General features: G+C 38.7%; 1 protein-coding gene across 1 annotated transcript in view; it reads left to right on the forward strand.

The window, feature by feature from the left end:
* Positions 1 to 1418: 1418 nt before the first annotated feature.
* The window catches only part of EIF2B3 (eukaryotic translation initiation factor 2B subunit gamma), a 108915-nt gene continuing 89390 nt past the window's right edge, over positions 1419 to 20943 (forward strand). Inside the window, exons 1-3 of the mRNA XM_065914239.1 lie at positions 1419 to 1482; positions 4289 to 4445; positions 11935 to 12083. Coding sequence (XP_065770311.1) covers positions 4298 to 4445; positions 11935 to 12083 — 297 coding nt within the window. The 5' untranslated portion in view covers positions 1419 to 1482; positions 4289 to 4297. The remainder of the gene's footprint in view (positions 1483 to 4288; positions 4446 to 11934; positions 12084 to 20943) is intronic.

Here is a 20943-nt window from a genome sequence, read left to right on the forward strand (position 1 = left end):
CAATGCAGCCAAAAATAAAACAAATACACTTTTTAAAATTAAAGAAATATTAAAAAGAGATGGATAGAAAAAGAGGAAGCTTCCAAAAGAGAGAACGACCATTGTTCTGTTATTCAATGTAGTTTATGGAATCCCCTGGTGGTCCAGTGGTTAGGACTCCATGCTTTCACTGCCAAGGCTTCGGTTCAATTCCTGGTTGAGGAACTAAGATCGCTTGAGCCCTGCAGCGTGGGGCTCAAACCAGAAACCACACAACCCCTGCCCAAAACCAGATAATGCAGCTTAACAATCTGCCTTAAAAATGTACTGCTTAAAACAAACAAAAAAGAATTATTTTACTGTTATCTCGCAATTGTTGGAGTCTAGACTCAGCTGTTTGGGTTCTCTCATCCAGTTGCAGCTTCTTTTTTTTTTTTTTTTTTTTTAATTGCATCTTCTTAACTGGTCTCTGGAAGCAGAGATTCTATTATCAAAACAGCAGCCACAGTGATCCTTTAAAAGTCTGTTATATCGCTTCTCCTCTGCATAAGTCAAGGTCCTCACAATGCCTACAAGACCAACAGGATCTGAATTCTCCACCTTCTCCCCCATTGCCACTCTGGCCTCCTCTGCCGTCATCCACTCTCCCCCAGCTCACTTTTCTTCAGCTCTATTGGCTTTGTTGTTTTTCTCTGAAGTTGCCTTCTCTCTCCAAAGCCTTTGCACATGCTGGCTAGTCTTCTTGGAAGGCTCTTACCCAAAATATTCATTTGACTTACTCTCTCCAAGCCACTGTTCAGTATCACCATCACAGGACGTGCTAAGTCGCTTCAGTCGTGTCTTACTCTGGGCAACCGTATGCACTGTAGACTGCCAGGCTCTTCTGTCCATGGGAATTTCCAGACAAGGATGCTGGAGTGGGTTACTATGCCCTCCTCCAGGGGATTTTCCCCACAATTACAATGAGATCTTCCCGAATCCCACACTCCCGACCAACTTTTGATGGCTAAAGGTGGATGTTTTCCATACCATAATAATCTGGTTCAGAAAGCCAACGTTGAGTGGCCACATTAGACCTCACTGGACACAGAAAACCTTGGCAATCCTTGGTGAAATCACTGGTCAGCCCTCAACCGCAGCTCCCAATGAGCTGTCCTTCCGCAGAGTGGCAGTTGGGACCAGGCCCTAGAGGAGAATTGCCTGAAGGAAGAGACTGTGACTAGTTCCCCTGCAGCGTGAGGGACGCTCAGTGGGCGTTTGTAATTTGTGAATGAATGAAAAGGCTCCGGCGACCCCGCCTCCCCTACTCCTCCCTTCCTCCCCGCCTTGCCCTTCTCCGCCGTCATCTATTATTCGGTGCTCGTTTTCTTCTCTGCGGGCCTGCCAAGCGCGTCCCATCGATCTGCCCGGCCATCGTGCGCCTGCGCCTTTTGGCTGTCAGTCGGCGGCGGCGTGAGGAGCGCGGGGAGCGCTGGGAACCGTGGCGGCGCGCGGGGACTTGAGGTAAAGCTGCGGCTTCTGCGCTGCCAGGCCGCGCACGAGCGGGCTGGCGGGGGGAGCCGCGCGGTGGAGGCCGCCGAGCCTCACTTCACCGGAGGGAGGCGGGCTCCTCAAACCTGGCAGAGGAGGGGCCCGAGGGGGTTGCAGGGGTGCAGAGCCGGAGTCGCCAGCTCGAGTGCCTGCCGGACCTGGCCGCGGAGCCAAGTGGCCCGAGCCAGCCACCTTGTGCAAAAGTTGAGGAAATTGAGTTTCAGGGAGGGGAGGATCTGCTGGAAGTCATAGCGAGTGAGCACCAGACGCCCTGAGCACAGTGCCTGATCCTTTCCATTTAAAAGTCCCTCGTTCTTTTATTCTGTTTTTGGTTGTTTTAGGTGCAAGATACAAATACAAAGAGCAGTACAATCAAGTCTGGCTGAGAGATCAGTTGTGATTCGGGGTTTTTATCGGTTTACAAAGGGAAAAGGCAGGGAGGACTGTATCGGAGGCAGGTTGAAGATGCCATGAACACCCTCTCTAAAGCCTGAGTGGCTAGCGAGTTCTTGCCTTGATTCCCATCACTCAGAGTCGCGGCAGTGACATTGAGACATTTGTCAGGCTGCCTGGTATCAGTTATGTTCATGATTATCACCCAGAGCCTCACTGAGAGCAGGAACGTCAGATCCTAGTGACTTGGGTTCTGAAGTCCCTTCTGCACATGTTTGAGCTTGACGCTTACTCTGGGTTGTGAGGTTCTCAGATACTCATGTCACAACTGCTGACTGAGTGCCTGGCGTCTGACAGGAATTATGTCAGGTACTGGGGATACAACGATGACAGTCAAGGAACTCCCAGGAAACAGGCATTTAAATAAACAGGCAGATGGACTTCTCTGGCAGTACAGTAGTTGAGACTCCACATTTCCAACGCAGGGGCAGCGGGTTCCATCCCGTGGGGGGCGGGGGGTTGGGGAGTAAGAGCCCACATGCCACACTTGCGGCAGCCAAGAAATAATAAAAATTAAAATAAATGGGCAGTGAAGCCTGAAAGGTAGAGATGATCTGTACATAGTAGAATGGAAGCCTTTAAGGAGAAAAGAGTTACTTCTCTGGGAGGGTGGGAAGGGATACGAATGTCTTTATACACAAGGTGATTCTTCAACTGAGTCTTTAATGTTTAATTGGTGATTACATACTGGACACAGGAGAAAGGCAACTAAGGAAGCAAGAATAGAGATACAGGGACTAGAATTATGCAACAGCATGGTTCAGCTGGCACAGAAAGTTTCCATGGCCTATTATCAAAAACTTATATAATACTTTTGTTTTGTGTGTCATTGTTTTGTGTGCTTTACATGGGTTAACTTATTTAGTATTTATAACAACTCTGTGAAGTAGAAACTAATTATCTTCACCTTAGAAAATTAAGAAAATGGAGGCTTGGGAAAGGTATGTAGCTTGCCCTGGATCATACAGCTAATTCATGGTAGAGCTAGAATTAAAATCCAGGCAGTCTGGTTAAAGGGCCTGTGAACTTAACCACCAGGCTCTTTTCTAGAAACTGAGGACTCTGAGTTTTAAATGTCAGGCCCCTGGTTACCTCACCTGTAAGTGACAGAACCAGAACTCAAGCTCAGGTCTTTTAACTCTTAAGGATCCAGTGTTAATACTTTTCATAATAACATTAGATGTTATGAGGTTTATATAATGCCAGATTGAAGTTAAATTCCAATCTGAGGCAGTGCCTGGTGGAATTGAAAGTACCATATCTTTACGTTGTGGCCGTTGTGTAAGAGCCTTTACTTTGTGCTTGGGTGTGTGGGGTGTGTGTGTGTTGCAGTTTAGATACTGATGTGAGGAGCCCAGGACTGATCAAAATTATGATAAAGGAGCAACATGATTTACCCATTTGGTGTTAAATACATTTTTGTTTCCAGAGCATTGAATTTCACTTTATTTTTAAAACGTTATATCATTTGTTGTAAGTAAAAGAGTACTTTTATTTTAAATCAATAAGGATTTGTGAGCTTTTAATGTGCCTGTCTTCTGTGGTAGCAGCTGTAAAGAGATTTTTTTGAATGTCAAACAGTTTCATTTATCACCTTGAATCTGAAAAAAAGAAATTAACTTGGTTTTTTCTGTAATTGGGCTCTGTAAACCTAGGTTAAGATACAAGCCTACATTTGGGTTTATAGTGTTATATTTCAAGTTGGGGGTATTGAAAAAATGGGAGCCCGTGGTTGAATTAATAGAAGCATCTTAAGTCATTTCATACTTTTCAGAGATCTAGTGTGCTTGTATTTGTGCTGTTAATTCTAGTCAGAAGTTTAAATTTTTTTTCAGGGAATACAAACTCATATATCAGAAGCCAACTTGGTAAATTCTTACTCCCTTAAGAGTCAGCTCAAGCATTACTTTCCTATAAAACCTTCCCTGTCTTTTCTAGGAAGACTTAGGTGTTACTGTCACTATATATGCTTACTGCACCTTAGCTATATCCCTGTCATGGCATTAATGATGTTGTATTGTAATTTACTGCATTTGTCTTCACTTAATTGTCAACAACTCAAGAGCAAGAGCCAGATTTTTGTTTTATTCATTTCCCCCCTCTAGACCATAACCCCAGGCTGGAAATGAGAGTATGTATCAGTAAGAGAATAGGATAAATGTGATGTTTATACTGTGGCTAAGGAGTCTTTCTTATTCTGGCTATTGGAGTTGGAAGTGACATGTTTGTCATAAGTGAATATCAATAACCTAAATAAAAATAAGATTAATACTGTGTGTGCAATGATTTTATTACATTTTTCTCTTGGTTTTCTCTGTGATTACAGTTTTTAAAAATGGAATTTCAAGCAGTTGTGATGGCAGTTGGAGGGGGATCGCGAATGACAGACCTGACTTCCAGTATTCCCAAACCTCTGCTTCCAGTGGGCAACAGACCTTTAGTGTGGTACCCACTGAACCTGCTTGAGCGTGTTGGATTTGAAGGTGAGTTATGGCAATGAGATATACTCACAAAACTTTTAGGGTTCTTTATCCCAGTAATTTGTCAGCTTTATGAGGATGAGAGGAGTGAATGAAAGAAGACTAGGACTCAGCGTTGGCTGGAGACTGGCCTCGTTAAATTAGAAACTTTGAAGTGCTCTGTTGCTGTGTGAAAAAGGTTGAGAAGATAGTGCTAAGTGTTTCTGTTTTAGAGCTGGTCTCCACAGTGATCCAAGATAACCCTGGAAGGAAGGATATCAGAACGTAATATGAGAATGACCACATGCCTCATAATATTTCCTGAGAACCTGTATGTGCTAGGTAGTATATTAAACACTGGAGTATGGAATTGAGAAGGTTAACTCAGGCCCTGATTTCTAGAACCTTAAAGTCTAGTGAAGAGACACACATGTAAACAAATTATCATTGTGCAGTGTGATAAATTTTATAACAGAGGCACATTATAAGTGCTTGTTATTAATATAAGGAAGTTACTGTTTGAACCTGAGATATTCAGAGAAGACTTTACAGAGTAGCTGACCCTCGAATTGACTCTTGAAAAATAGAGTGACATTCTGGCCAGTGTGGAGGAAGTATTCCATACAGAAGTAGTAAATTTTGCAGAGATAGAGTCATGATCAGCACATATTCTCGCAACTACTTTTTTTTTTTAATAACTACTTTTCATTTTATGTGGCTGTAATATCAGTGTGTATTCCCTGGTGGCTCAGTGGTAAAGAATCCGCTTGGCAATGCAGGAGATGCAGGTTTGATCCCTTAGTCGGGAAGATCCCTTGGAGAAGGAAATGGCAACCTACTCCAGTATTCTTGCCTGGGAAATCCCATGGACAGAGGAGCCTGGTGGGCTCTAGTCCATGGGGTTGACAAAGAGTCGGACATGACTTAGTGACTAAACAACAACAGCAACATCAAGCGTAAGAGGGAATAAATGTAATGAGAGAAATAACAGGCATTATTCTATGAAGGGCCTTGTATTCCATGTTGAGGAATTTAGATTTTTTTTTTCCTTGAAAGCAGTGGGAAATCAGTGAAGAGCCTATTTTTTTGGCTGTGCCACAAGGCATGTAGGATCCTAGTTCCCTAATCAGGGATCAAACCCATGCCCTCTGCAGTGGAAGCACAAGGAAGTCCTGAAAGGCTTACTAAACTGAAGTTTAAGATGGTTAAATTCATGTTTTCGCTACTGTAAGTCCTTTGTATCTTTATATAAATTTCAGAATCAGCTTATCAATTTCTACAAAAATAGTTGCTAGAATTTTGATTAAGACTGAATTGAATCCGTAGATCAGTAGGAAGAGAATTCACATCTTAACAGTATTGAGTCTTCTGATTGAGGAGCATGGTATATCTCTCCTTTTATTTAAGCCTTTTGTAATTTCTCTCAACTTACACAACTACTTTATAGTTTTCAGTATATAGGACTTACACATATTATATTTATTTGTAGGTAGTTGATATTTTTGTGTTATCATAAATTGTAGCTATTCCAATTTCCAGAAAATTTGTTGCTGGTACATGAAAACATAGCTTTTTTATGCTGCCCTGTATCCTACAACTTTGCTAAATACACTTATTATTAATTCTGGCAGCCTTTTGTGGATTCCTTAGGATTTTTTACAATTTTACCTAATTGACATTTATAGAACATGTCACCTAGTAAAGCAGAATGCACAATTCTTTTCAAATGCTAAGAACTTTTACCAAGATAGACCATATTTTTTTAAATAAAACAGGTCTCAATAAATCTTTGAAGATTAAAATAATACAAAATATATTCTCTAACCACTGTAGAGTTACTTTAGAAGTCAATAACATAGAGGTATCAAGAGAATCCCTAAGTATTTGAAAATCAAGCCACATATTTGTACATAACCCAAAGAAACCACAAAGGAAATTTAAAAAACAATTTTATTAGAGTATAGTTGATTTACAGTATTGTATTAGTTTCAGGTGTACAGGAAAGTGAATCAGTTATACATACACATATATCCACTCTTTCTTTAGACTCTTTTCCCATATAGGCCATTACAGAGTATTGAGTAGAGTTCCCTGTGCTATACAGTAGGTGCTTATTAGTTACCTATTTTATATAGTAGTGTTTCTACGTCAGTCCCAAACTCCCAATTTATCCCTTCTCCCCCTTGTTCCCTGGTAGCCATAAGTTTGTTTTCTACATTTGTGGCTTTGCTTCTATACAAACTTCATTTGGACCCTTTTTTTTTAGATTCCACATATAAGCAATATCATATGATGTTTATCTTTCTGTGTCTGACTTACATGACTCAGTATGACAGTCTCTAGGTCCATCCATGTTGCTACAGATGGCATTATTTTGTTCTTTTTTATGAGTGAGTAATATTCCACCAAGTATGTATACGACCTCTTCTTTATCCATTCTTCTGTTGATGGACATTTAGGTTGCTTCCATGTCCTGGCTATTGTAAATAGTGCTGCAGTGAACATCAGGGTGCGTGTATTTTTTTTTTTTTTTGGTATCTTTTTAAATTATGGTTTTCTCTGGGTATATGCCTAGGAGTGGGATTGCTGGGTCATGTGGTAGTTTCAATTTTGAGTTTTTTAAGGAACCTCCATACTGTTCTCCATGGTGGCTGTACCAGTTTACATTCCCACCAACAGTGTAGGAGGGTTTTCTTTCCTCCACACGCTCTCTAGCATTTATTGTTTTTAGATTTTTTTGGGTGATGACCATTCTGACCAGTGCAAGGTGATAGCTTATTGTAGTTTTCATTTGCATTTCTCTAATAATTAGTGATGTCGAGCATCTTTTCTTGTGCTTTTTGGCCACCTGACCACAAGGGGAATTAGAAAATGTTTTTAACTTACTGAAAATGAAAATTCGATGTTTTCAAATTTGAGGGATGTAGCTAAAATACAATGTTTAGAGAAAATTTTATAACATTAAGTTCTCTATTAGAAAAGAAATGTCTCAAATTATCATTCAAGGTTCTACTTTGACAAACTGGAAAAAGAGAAGCAAATGAAACTCAAATAAGTAGAAAGGAGATAAAAATGATAAGAGTAGAAGTAAGTGAAATAGAACCCAAAAACATTAGAGAAAATTAGTAAAACCAAGAGATGATTCTTTAAAAAAAAAATCAATAAAATTGTTAAATCTTTAGTTAGACTGATCAAAAAAAGGGGAGAAGATACAAATTACTAATAATAGGAATGAAAGAGGGAACATCACCACAAATCCTACAGACATTAAAAGTTAATAAGCAAGAGAGTTCCTTGGTGGCCTAGTGGTTATGATTCTGCGCTTTCACTGCCGTGGCCCAGGTTCAGTCCCTGGTGGGGAATTGAGATCCTGTAGCCATGCACCGCAGCCAAAACAGGCAAACAAACAAAAAAAGATAATAAGCAAATGTGAACAACTTTATGGTAATAAATTTGAAATACAGATTTTTTAAAAAATTGCTTTGAGCGCTGTATGAAGAATTAGTGTGAGAGGGTCAAGACTGTAAGCAAGGAGATGAGTTAAGAGATTGATATAAAAGTTCATGCTAACAACAAAGAGGGCCTGAACTAAGGCATTAGTGCTAAGGATGGAGAAGAAGGATGATTTGGGAAAGTTGTTGATTCATGGGGAGGGATAGTAGAAAGAAAGGGACGAGTTCCCTCTACTTTCTACTTAGGTAAGTAACTAAGTGGATGGTGATGTCAGTGATAGGAGAGGAAATGTAAGACAATAAACAGATTTGAGCGAAGACAGTGAGTTTGGCTTTGGCCACGATGAGTTTGAGGTGTCCTTTAGTTAGATATAGCAGATTAGAATACCAAATGAAGGTGGTGCAGATCCTGGGCCTTAGGCTTATGATCCAGTGTTTATTCCAGTCATACTTTCTTGAGACAGATCCATGAACAGTTCTTTACAGTGGTCTGTATGATACTGACATTGAGATGTGTTTTAGAAAAGATTTTATTTTTAGAACTCAATATCACAGGTGAATGACACATCTTAATACACTTTTAAATATACTACTTTCCTTTAATAAGTTCTTATGGCTTTGTTATCTATCACTTTTTTCCCCCTCTTGCTATGTATCTTTAGTTATATTTGGGGATAGTCTTTTGAGGTATATTAAATGCCTATTATATAGAAAATTCCTTCTGAATGAGGCTAACTCAGAATTTGGAGAATGACTCCTAAACATGATATTCTGGAGTTGATCTATAAACTGTTTGTTCATTCTGTTCACATTGTTCATTATTTTAGGAAGTTCATAGCCCTGCTTAGCATTAGTCTCTCCATAATGAATAGCAAGGAGATAAGAAAGCCTTTCTAAGTGATCAATGCAAATAAATAGAGGAAAGAATAGAATGGGAAAGACTAGAGATCTCTTCAAGAAAATGAAGAGATACCAAGGGAAAATTTTGTGCAAAGATGGGCACAATTAAGGACAGAAATGGTATGGACCTAAAAGAAGCAGAAGATACTAAGGAGAAGTAGCAAAAATACACAGAACTATACAAAAAAAGATCTTAATGACCCAGATAACCATATGATGTAATCAGTCACCTAGAGACAAATATCCTAGAGTGTGAAGTCAAGTGGGCCGTAGGAAACATCACGACAAACAAAGCTAGTGGAGATGATGGAATTCCAGGTGAGCTATTTCAAATCCTAAAAGATGATGCTGTGAAAGTGCTGCACTCAATATGCCAGCAAATTTGAAAAACTCAGCAGTAGCCACAGGACTGGAAAAGGTCAGTTTTCATTCCAATCCCAAAGAAAGGCAATGCCAAAGAATGCTTAAACTACCGCACAGTTGCGCTCATTTCACATGGTAGCAAGGTAATACTCAAAATTCTCCAAGCTAGGCTTCAACAGTACATGAACCATGAACTTCCAGATGTTCAAACTGGATTCAGAAAAGGCAGAAGCACCAGAGATCAAATTGCCGACATCCGCTGGATCATCGAAAAAGCAAGAGAGTTCCAGAAAGACATCTACTTCTGCTTCATTGACTATGCTAAACCCTTTGACAGTATGGATCACAACAAACTGGAAAATTCTTAAAGAGATGGGAATATCAGACCACCTTACCTGCCTCCAAGAAATCTGTATTCAGGTCAAGAAGCAACAGTTAGAACTGGACGTGGAACAATGGACTGGTTCAAAATTGGGGAAGGAGTATGTCAAGGCTGTATATTGTCGTCCTGCTTATTTAACTTCTATACAGAGTACATCATGCGAAATGCAGGGCTGGATGAAGCACAAGCTGGAATCAAGATTGCTGGGAAAAGTAGCAATAACCTCAGATATGCGGGTGACACCACCCTTATGGCAGAAAGTGAAGAGAAACTAAAGAGCCTCTTAATGAAAGTGAAAGAGGAGAGTGAAAAAGCTGGCTTAAAACTCAGCATTCAAAAACGAAGATCTTGGCATCTGGTCACTTCATGGCAAGTAGATGGGGAAACAATGGAAACAGTGACAGACTTTATTTTCTTGGGCTCCAAAACCACTGTAGATAGTGACTGCAGCCATGAAATCCAAAGACTCTTGCTCCTTGGAAGAAAAGCTGTGACAAACCTAGACAGCATATTAAAAAGCAGAGACATTACTTTACTGACAAAGGCTGTCTGGTCAAAGGTATGGTTTTCCCAGTAGTCATGTATGGATGTGAGAGTTGGACTGTAAAGAAGGCTGAGTGCAGAAGAATTGATGCTTTTGAACTGTGGTGTTGGTGAAGACTCTTGAGAGTCCCTTGGACTGCAAAGAGATCAAACCAGTCAATCCTAAAGGAAATCAGTCCTGAATATTCATTGGAAGGACTGATGCTGAAGCTGAAGCTCCAACACTTTGGCCTCCTGATGTGAAGAACTGACTCATTGGAAAAGACCCTGATGCTGGGGAAGATTGACGGCAGGAAGAAAAGGGGACGACAGAGGATGAGATGGCTGAATGGCATCACCGACTCGATGGACATGAGTTTGAGCAAGCTCCATGAGATGGTGATGGACAGGGAAGCCTGGTGTGCTGCAGTCCATGGAGTAAAAAGAGTCAGACATGACTGAGTGCCTGAACTGAACTGACTGGTCCAATTATGAGACTGACTGACCTATGTTTATAGTTCACTCCCTTCACTCGACCTAAAATCTCTCCACCCTATGGAAATGTCACCTTCTTGAAATCCCAAACAGTGTCAGTCACCCTGTCCTCTGTGTTTTTATCAAACTTCGTTTTTCTATCCCAGTACCTTTTAAGGTCTGCTTTATGCTGTAGTTAGTGGCATGTTAGACTAATCCTCCTGAGAGCAGGTACTGTGTCTAATTCACCTCTGTAACATCAGCATTTTATATATGGTATATACCACACTGGACTTGAGTTCATCATGGCCTGCCTCAAAAGCCATCCTTTCCATGAAGCCTTCCTTAACCATTTTCATGTCTAAAAGTTCATGTTATGTTTCTTAAAAATAGGAGCCATGTTTAGTTCATTTCTGAATTCTCAGTGCCTGTTTGGCCTTTAGGTATTAAATACAATTGTATTTGTTGGTTGACTGAGTGAGTTAATGACTAAAAGAAAGCTAAGTGGGAAAAGGAAGAAGGAAGGAGGGAAAGTTAAATGATATGAAAAAGAAAGGAAGAAAGAAAAGAAAGTGAAAAAGAATGATTATAGTGAAAGGGAGAGGTAATTGAGCACTATCAAGAAACACATATAGAAATTGTTACTCTTTAGAGATGCTAAAATCTAATCTTCAGATATCTGCAACACATGTTATATTGCAGTGGATTACATTACCCTGCCAAAGATCCATGACAGAACCCCAAGTTTTTGTTAATTGATGACTGTATGGATAAGGTGAAGGCATCGATTACGTGGAAATTGTCTGTTACTGGATTCATTATGATCATCAGTGAAACACTAATAGCCGTCTGATGGGAAGTGGTGATAGCTCTTTCTTTGTAGTGAATGAAGTTTTAAAATGTGATCCCAGGATTTCCCTGGTGGTCCAGTAGTTAAGACTCCATGCCTCCGATGCAGGGGGCACAGGTTCAATCCCTGGTCAGGGGAACTAAGATCCCACATGCAGCTTGGTGCGACCAAAAGTTAAAACTAGAATAGAATAGAATAGAATCTCATTGGTATATGGTTTAATAAGTGCTCTTTTGCATTCTTTATGTCAGGAAGAAGTGGTGTGTAATATATTAACATGTTTTATCTTAGATCTCTTGCTTACTGGTTTTATGTACCCTGAACAAAGTCACTTCATATCTGTTAGTCCAAGTTTCCTCATTTGTAAAATTGAGGAGTTTTTACAAATTTTTAATAATTTGTTGTAAGAATTAATTGAGAAGATGCATGTAAAGTGTGTTGCAAAATCTCAATAATATTAGCTGTCATTGCTAAATCTAGAAACAAACCAAATCTAACTGAAGTAGTGTAACTATTGTCTAAATGAATGAGAGTTTTTGCACTTTTCCTTCCTTTTTTTTTATGCTATAGAAGTCATTGTAATTACAACCAAGGATGTCCAAAAGGCTTTGTGTGCAGACTTCAACAAGATGAAAATGAAGCTAGATATTGTGTGTATTCCCGATGAAGCTGACATGGGAACTGCAGATTCTCTTCGCCACATATATCAGAAACTTAAGGTGAAAAGCTGTTTATTGATTTTTTTTATTTGTTGAAAATGAATATCATCTTATATTTTCCCAATGCATTGCAGTTTATAATGTGTTTTAAAAAATATATTCTAGTACCCCATACTTTGCTGCCCATGTTTCATCTGCTGCTTAGTTTGGTTACTAGTAAAGATTTAGACACTCAGTTGTCACAGTCACTAATTGCCAGTATTTTTCAGTCATAATACATCTTTATAAAAAAGGTACATTTCTAATGTACTTCAAAAGATTCCATTTATATAAAGTTCATGAATAAACAAAACTTATGTATAGTAGGGGCTTCCCTGGTGTCTCAGCTGGTAAAGAATCCGCCTGCAGTGTGGGAGACCTGGGTTTGATCCTTGGTTTGGGAAGATCCCCTGGAGAAGGGAAAGGCTACCCACTCCAGTATTCTGGTCTGGAAATTTCACGGACTGTATAGTCCATGGGGTGGCAAAGAGCTGGACATGACTGAGCGACTTTCACTTTCATTTTCATGTATAGTAATAGAAGTCAGACCACCAGCTGTCTCTGCAGATGAGAGATTGAGTGGAAAGAAATAAGAAGAAACTTTCAAAAATTTCAGCTCCCTCACGTGATAGTATTTGAAAGTTTAGTCTCCTTTGATTAAGCAACTAACATGAGTGGGCTTCCCTGGTGGCTCAGTGGTAAAGAATCCGCCTTCCAATGCAGGAAACACAGGTTTGATCTCTGATCTGGGAAGATCCCACATGCCTCAGGGTAACTAAGCCCAGGTGCCACACCTGTTGAGCCTGTGCTTTAGAGTCTGGGAACCAGAGCTCCCGAGCCCACATGTCGCAGCTACTGAAGCCCCCACGCACTAGAGCCCGTGCTCCACAGCAAGAGAAGTCACCACAGTGAGAAGCCTGTGTACCTCAACTAGAGAGTAGCCCCAGCTTGCTGCAACTAGAGAAAACACCGTGTAGCAATGAAGACCCAGCACAGCCAAAAATAAATAAGTAATAAAATTATTTTAAAAATTATATAGCAAGTAAATAAAAACTAAAAAAAAAAATTATATAGCAAGCCTATGGATGTGAGGATGCAATCTCCCGCATGGTCTGTGGCACATAAACTGAGAAAGATCCACTGTTGACTATTCTAAAATTGATGTCCTTTGGAAAAAATTCATTCTGATAATGTTGCCATCTTATTTGAGTTGGGGAGCAAAATTTCTACTATTTCTGGTTATTGCAAACAGATATATTAATATTTTCTGCCTATCTATGCACCAAATAGCAAGAAATTAATGCAGATATTTACATGGCCTTTCCCTTCCTTTGCGTGCATGCTCAGTTGAGTCCAACTCTTTGCAACCCTGTGGATTATAGCGTTTTTTATTCTTGTCCAGACAAGAATGCAGGAGAGGGTTGCCATTTCCTACTCCAGGGGATCTTCCCGACCCAGGAATCAAACCCTCATCTCTTGAATCTCCTGCATTGGCAGGCAGATTCTTTTACCACTGAGCCACCAGGATAGCTGTATACACAGTGCCCATTTACTGTGTATAAATGTATTTTACATTTATACACAGTAAAATACACAGATACTAAGTATATGGTTTGATGAGTTTTGACAATTATATACACTCAGATTGTGCTGTGCTCAGTCGCTCAATGTGTACAAATCTTTGTGATCCCGTGGGACTGTAGTCCGCCAGGCTCCTCTGTCCATGGGGATTCGCCAGGCAGGAATACTGGAGTGGGTTGCCATGCCCTCCTCCAGGGGATCTTCCCAACCTAGGGATCAAACCCAGGTCTCCCACATTGCAGGTGGATTCTTTATCATCTGAGCCACTAGGTTATCATTATCCAAATCTAGAACATTTCCATCACCTCTCACAGTTCCTTTGTGCTTCATTTTAGTTAATCCCCCACCTTTAAAGTCAGCTGCTATTCTGATTTCTGTCACCATATGTTAATTTTGCTTGTTCATGAACTACATAGAAATGAAATCATATAATTTTATTTTGGTTTCTTTTGTTCAACATACTATTTTTCAAATTCATATTATTGCTGGTATAACTAGCTTGTTCTTATTTATTGCTGAGTAGTATTCCATTGAATAAGAATACCACTATTTACCCATTTTTCTGTTGATGGTCATTTGCATTGTTTCAAAATTTTAGATATTATGAATGAAGCTGTTATGAACATTGTTCTGCAGATCTTTTTGTAAAAATATTATAGTTTGAAAAAAATACATTATAGTTTGTAGGATTTACTGTATTGAGAAATGCCAGATAGTTATCTAAATGGTTGTACATTTTATACTTCTGTCAGCAATGTATAAGAATTGCATTTGCTTCACATCTTCATCAACACTTGGTACTGTCAATCTTTTTAACTTTAACCATTCTAGTGGGTGTTATGTAACACTATCTCATTGTGGTTTTAATTTGCATGTCCCTGATAATAGTGATGCTGATCACATTTTCATGTGATTATTGACCATTAGTGTATCTTCATGGAATGTCTATTCAAGACATTTGCCTTTTTTTCAGTTGTTTGCCTTTTTATTATAGATTATATAAATTCTTTGTATATTATAGATAGAAGTCTTTTGTCAGATATGTGTTGTGAATATTTTCTGCCAGTCTCTGGCTTGCCTTTTTATATTCTTAATGGTGACTTGGATGGCCAAAAGTCTTAAATGTTGATGAAATCCAAATTACCAATTTTTTCTTTCATGGTTAGTACTTTTTTTTTTTTTTTTTTTTGCCATACCACGAGGCATGCTGGATCTTAGTTCCCCAAACAGGAATTGAATCTGTGCCCCCTGCAGTGGAAGCATGGAGTCTTAGCCACTGAACTGCCAGCCAAGTCCCCTGTGGTTGGTGTTTTTTGTGTCCTAAGAAATCTTAGCTTACCCTAAGCTTAAAAAGATATTCTTTTATGTTTACATCTAAAAATGTTATAGGAATAAAGGTTTACTTTTTTCTGTATGAATATTCAGTTGTTCCTGCATCATTTGTTAAAAAGACTTTCCTTTCCCCATTGAATTGCACTGGTGCCTTATTTGAAAATCAGCTGACTAATTTTCAGCTGTGTGCTATTTCTGTTCTCTCTTCTTTGTTCCATTGGTCTGTTTGTCTTGTGTCTGCTTCTGTACTACATTTAATAAAGTCTTGATTATCTTAACTTTATAAAGTTGGTCTTGAAATCAGATACTATAAATCTGCCTGCTTTGTTCCTTTTCCTTAAGATTGCCTTGATTATTCTAAGTCCTTTGCATTTCCACATAAATTTTAGAAATAGTTTGCCAGTTTTTAGCCAGAAAAATGCTTTCTGGTATTTTGATTGGCATTGCAGTGAATCTTTTGGTCATTTTGGAGAGAATTGACATCTTAATATTTAATCTTCCAATCCTTGGACATCTACTTATTAGATTGCCTATAATTTCTCTCTGTAGTGTTTTTTTAAATAATTTTCAGTATAGAGGTTTTGAGCATCTTTCAGTAATTTTATTCCTGTTTCATCAGTTTGATAATATTGTAACTAGTACTTTTCATTCTGTTTTCTAATTGTTTATTACTTGTATATAGCCATACAGCTGGTTTTTATGTATTAGCTTTGTACCCCATGACTTTCTTAAATTGTAGATTCTTTAGGATTGTCTATATACAGCATGTTGCTTGCAGATAAAAACAGTATTACATCTTCCTTTTTAATCTTAATGCCTTTCATTTCTTTTTATTGTCTTATTTCCCTGGCCAGAGCTTCCAGAAGTTCAATGTATATAGACATTTCTTTTTACTTTTTGGCCTTCCTTTGTCTTTCCGTGCTTTCATACAAGTAGATTTTGGTGCTTCTGATCAGAGAGGAGATCTCTAATACTATTGCGTTGGGTGTGTGGCTTTCTTGAGTACAGTTTCTTATTTAGGGAAGAAATGGAGGATTTCACTAGGGTAATGAGAAGAGAACTGTGTTCTTTCACAGGATTATATGCCAGGTTTACCAAGAAGCTTAGGGTGTTTGGTGGTCTTCCCAGGAGCTCTTTTAGTTACTGTCTATAAGTTTAGTATGGAGGTATAAACTAGACTCTCTACTCCCTAATCTATAAATCTTAGAAATGTTATTTTTGCCCTAGCCTGGAACTGGAGATCCTGGGAGTTCCATGCAAATGAGTTTCTATAACCCTTAGAGGCTTGAGAAATAATAGGGGCAACTATTAATAAATAGGAGAGGGCATGAGGTAAAGAGTAAAGTAACTGCCAAAAGGACATTTTATTCCCAAGCCACTACCTCTTCTTATGGTTTTGAGCACTTCTTATTTTAGGGCTCCTCCTTATCCCTGAGAGCAGAATCCTCTTTAACTCATTCCACACGGTCTCATTTCTTTTCCTTCCTTACTCCTGTTTCCACATCATTTACACAGCTTCCTTTACCTATAATCCTACCTCTGAGCTTTCTTAAGCTGTGACTTTGACTAGCAGGTCTTTGCTCTCTTTGCTGTCTCTGCTTAGTTTCTCTTGTACCAGTGACTCCTGAAATCCTGGCTTCGTCACGTCAGCTTGCATTCTGACCTGGAGTAGAAGGCAACAAAACTGACCTGTGGAGGAACATAAGTAGCCTCCCGAATAACCATTAAGAACAGAGTCAAACCTGAGCCAAAATTCAGAACTGTCTGATTGGGATCAATGTGAACTTGTAGGAAGCGCAATGGAAATACATATAAACAGTTGAAGAGTTGAGACAGCCTGAGGAGGCAGTTGTTTGCTAAGGGAGGACAAGTAACCCCTTAAGGGAGAAAGTAACACCTCCAGCTGTGCTGTGGTTTAAAAACAGTGCTTCTTTGAGCTGATTTATTTCTCTTCCCTTTTGCCCACAAGAAAGAAGTGAGAAAGTGAAGTCGCTCAGTCGTTTCTGACTCTTTGCAAACAACCCCATGGCCTGTAGCCTACCAGGCTCCTACGTCCATGGAGTTTTCCAGGCAAGAGTACTGGAGTTGGTTGTCATTTCCTTCTCCAGGGGATCTTTCTGACCCAGGGATCTAACCTGGGTCTCCCGCATTCCAGGCAGACGCTTTACCATCTGAGCCACCAGGGAAGCCTAAAAGGCGACTTCTTAAACATTGATTCTTTTTCAATAAGATTTTAGGTAAGATAAGAACATTACCTTTGAGTTTTGAGTTTATTAGCTTTTGGTTCTTTTATTTTTACCCACTTCCTACAGATTGAGTTCCTCAAATTTTACTGTGAGGTTATCCCAGTGGTTTCTGCTTTTCTCAAAGAAAGACCACAATAGTATATTAGCTTATTTGGCTTCTTTGGTTAAAATGTATTTTACCATTTTAATTTACCATCTTTTTCATTTGCATTGCATTTGCTAAATGTATATGCTTTGTCTTCCCTGGTGGCTCAGAGGTTAAAGCGTCTGCCTGCAATGCGGGAGACCTGGGTTCGATCCCTGGGTGGGGAAGATCCTCTGGAGGAGGAAATGGCAATCCACTCCAGTATTCTTGCCTGGAGAATCCCATGGATAGAGGAGCTTGGTGGGCTACAGTCCACGGGGTCGCAAAGAGTCAGACACAACTGAGAAACTCCACTTTCACTTTCACTATTGGAGGTGGACATCATATCTGCTCTGTTATATTTTTTGAAGATATTTCATTTGGTTTTATCCTTCTGGCATTCTTTTCTATTTCATTTTGCCTTATTTCATCATACAATTTCACTGATTTATTGGCTTATCACTTTTTATTTCAGCTGCTCAAACCTCTTTCTCTGACTTAGCAAAAGAGATTATTGGCTCATTCATTCTCCCAGGCCCTGGGTGAGTGAGCTCCATTTTTATAACTGGTGCAGATAATATAAAAGTACTTGGATTTTATATTTTCTTCATAGTACTGTTTCATATTTATCAGACTGACGAAGGATTCAGTCTTACCTATGTCTGAACAAACTTTGTCCTACTATTTCTGATGACTGCAAACAGATGTATTAATATTTTCAACCTCCCTATACACTAAAGAAGAAAAAATTCAGATACGTACATGTCCTTTCCCTTCCTTTGTGGGTGTGCTCAGTTGTATCTGACTTTTTGCACTCCTATGGACCATAGCCCTCCAGGCTCCTCTGTCCACGGAATTCTCCAGGCAAGAATACTGGAGTGGGTTGCCATGCCCTCTTCCAAGGGCTCTTCCTGACCCAGGGATTGAAACCGCATCTCTTATGTCTCGTGCTTTGTCAGGCAGGTTCTTTACCACTAGCGCCACCTGGGACAGTACAGTATCATTAATTATAGTCACCAAGTTGTACATTGCATCTCCGTGACTAACTTATTTTATAACTAGAAGTTTGTACCTTTTGGCTCCCTTTGCCTATTTTGCTTACCTCTCACTGCTGACCTCTGGCAACTACTAGTCTCTCATTTGTAACTATGAACTTGGCTTTGTTGTTTATTTGTTTTTAGATTCCATGTATAGGTGAGATTATATGGTGTTTGTCTTTCTCTGTTTGACTTATTTCAGTTAGCATATGCCTTTAAGTTCCATCCATGTTGTTGCAAATGCCAAGATTTCACCATTTTTAATGGCTGAATAATATTCCATTGTATGCATATACCACATTTTCTTTATCCATTCATTTGTCTGTGGACACAGGTTGTTTACATATCTTGGCAGTTGTATATATGCTGCAGTGAACATTGACTAACTTCCTTTTCTTTTTCAGTATTTTCTTGTAAACTGGAGTTTGGGTCTAAATTTTAATTAGATTCAGTGTCAACTTTTTTTGACAATAATACTTCATGTGTTTACTTCATATTGTTTTATATTCAGAAATGAAATCAGATATTTCTTTTAAAACCCTTGATTTTGATTATGATGTCAGTCTTAATAAAGGGGTTAAAAAAACAGCCCAGATGGTTTCTTTTTGTGGAACATGCTACGGACTACAATCTGGGCTCTAGGAGAAATAGAAGCTTTTAAATTTTATTGAAATTGATTTTACAGTTTTACTTTTATGGTTTGTGATTTCTAGTTTTTGCTTTAGAAATTATTCCCTATTTTAACATCTTAAAAGAGATTTTTAAAAATTTTCATATAAAAGTTTAATCTTGCTTCTTACATTTCAGGCTCTAATTCACTTAGAATTTCTCCATTTATTTTAATCTTTTAAAATATATCCCAATATCTTTATTGGGATAATTTTCTTCATAAAAATCTTATTTATCTTTTTTTAGGTTTGTTCCTAGATTGTGTTTTCATGCTCTCTTTTTATTAGTATGTATATTGTATAAGCAAATAATATACATATATATATAATGTAAAGAGTCAGATAGTTACAAGACTTAAGGTAAAGAAGAAGGGTCTCCTGCACTGTCCTTCCTTATTTGTTATTCTTACTCTTCAGAAGCAACTGTTTTCAGCTCTTCTTTTTTTCCTTCTGATAATGCCCTCAATATTTCTAAGTACCATATTTATACTACTGTTTTCTTTAAGTTTTAGATGTTATCTATTGTAATTCCACTATGGAAAGTAAGGATTTGACTCATTTAGTACCTTGTCTGCCCTTCTCCATGTACATAAGCTCCCCCTTTCCTAATCTCCCTCTATAGTAGCATCAAATTTACAGTTGTGGAGAAGAAAGTGGCAACCTGCTCCAGTGTTCTTGCCTGGAGAATCCCAGGGACGGGGGAGCCTGGTGGTCTGCCGTCTATGGGGTCGCACAGGGTCGGACACGACTGAAGCGACTTAGTTATTTACAGCTGAGTCATATAGTGGGCTAGTGTTGCATTTCCCTTTTTTTTTTTTTTTTTTTTTAAATATTTATTTATATGGCTGCTTTGGGTCTTAGTTGCAGCATACAGGACATTTAGTTGTAGCATGTGGGATCTAGTTCCCTGACCAGGGATCAAACTCAGGTCCCCTACACTGGGATCACCAACTCTTAGCCACTAAACCGCCAGGGAAGTCCCTATATTTCCCTTTTTAAAAAATCAACTTTATTGAGTTATAATTTGTATACAATAAAATACACCCATTTTAAAAGTACAGTTTTATTTTTTTTTTTAAATCAGGTTTATGGAAGTATAAATTACATACATAAAATTACCTTTTTTGATATACCAAGTTTTTTTTTTTTAATTTTGTTAGAGTATAGTTGATCCACAATGTTGTGTTAGCTTCAGGCATACAAATAAGTGACCCAATTACACACATACATATATCCATTCCCCTTCAGACTCCCCCCTGCCCCATATAGGTTATCATAGAATATTGAGTAGAGTTCCCCGTGCTACACCATAGGTCCATGTTGGTTATCTATCTTATATATAGTAGTGTGTGTGTTGTATACTGAGATTTGATAAAGATATAGATATGGAAGATATAGATATATATTGAAATATATATCAAGATAAAGAAGAAAAGTTCTATCAACTCTTCCAAAAGTTCTGTCAACTGTTCCAAGTTCCTTTTTTTAATACAATGATTTGTTTTTCTTAGAGTTATTAATTGCCTTCCTTTTAAAAGTTGCTTAGTTTTTTGTTTCTATCACTAATTCCCTCAGATCCTTTAAAAGGAATGAAAAGATGTCAATATGTTTAAACACTTTAGGTATTCTGCCCATCGTTTTCTTTTTTCTTTTGAGACTGTCCTCCTGAAGCCATCTATTCTCTCTTCTCTCTTGAAATTTCTACTCATTGCTCTAGCCCGCTGCAGATCTGTCATCCTGGGACTTCTTTTCACTCTCATTCTGTGAATTCCCTTTTCTCTCCTGTGTTGGATACTCTGGTTCCTAGATCTCACATTTTATTCTTTCTTGGTTTACTCTCCCATTTCAGAGGAACCTAGTCCTTAATTGGCTTTTTATAGAGAGCATGGAAGG

Source organism: Muntiacus reevesi, chromosome 1, assembly GCF_963930625.1.
Source record: "Muntiacus reevesi chromosome 1, mMunRee1.1, whole genome shotgun sequence".
Classification (NCBI taxonomy): Eukaryota; Metazoa; Chordata; class Mammalia; order Artiodactyla; family Cervidae; genus Muntiacus; species Muntiacus reevesi.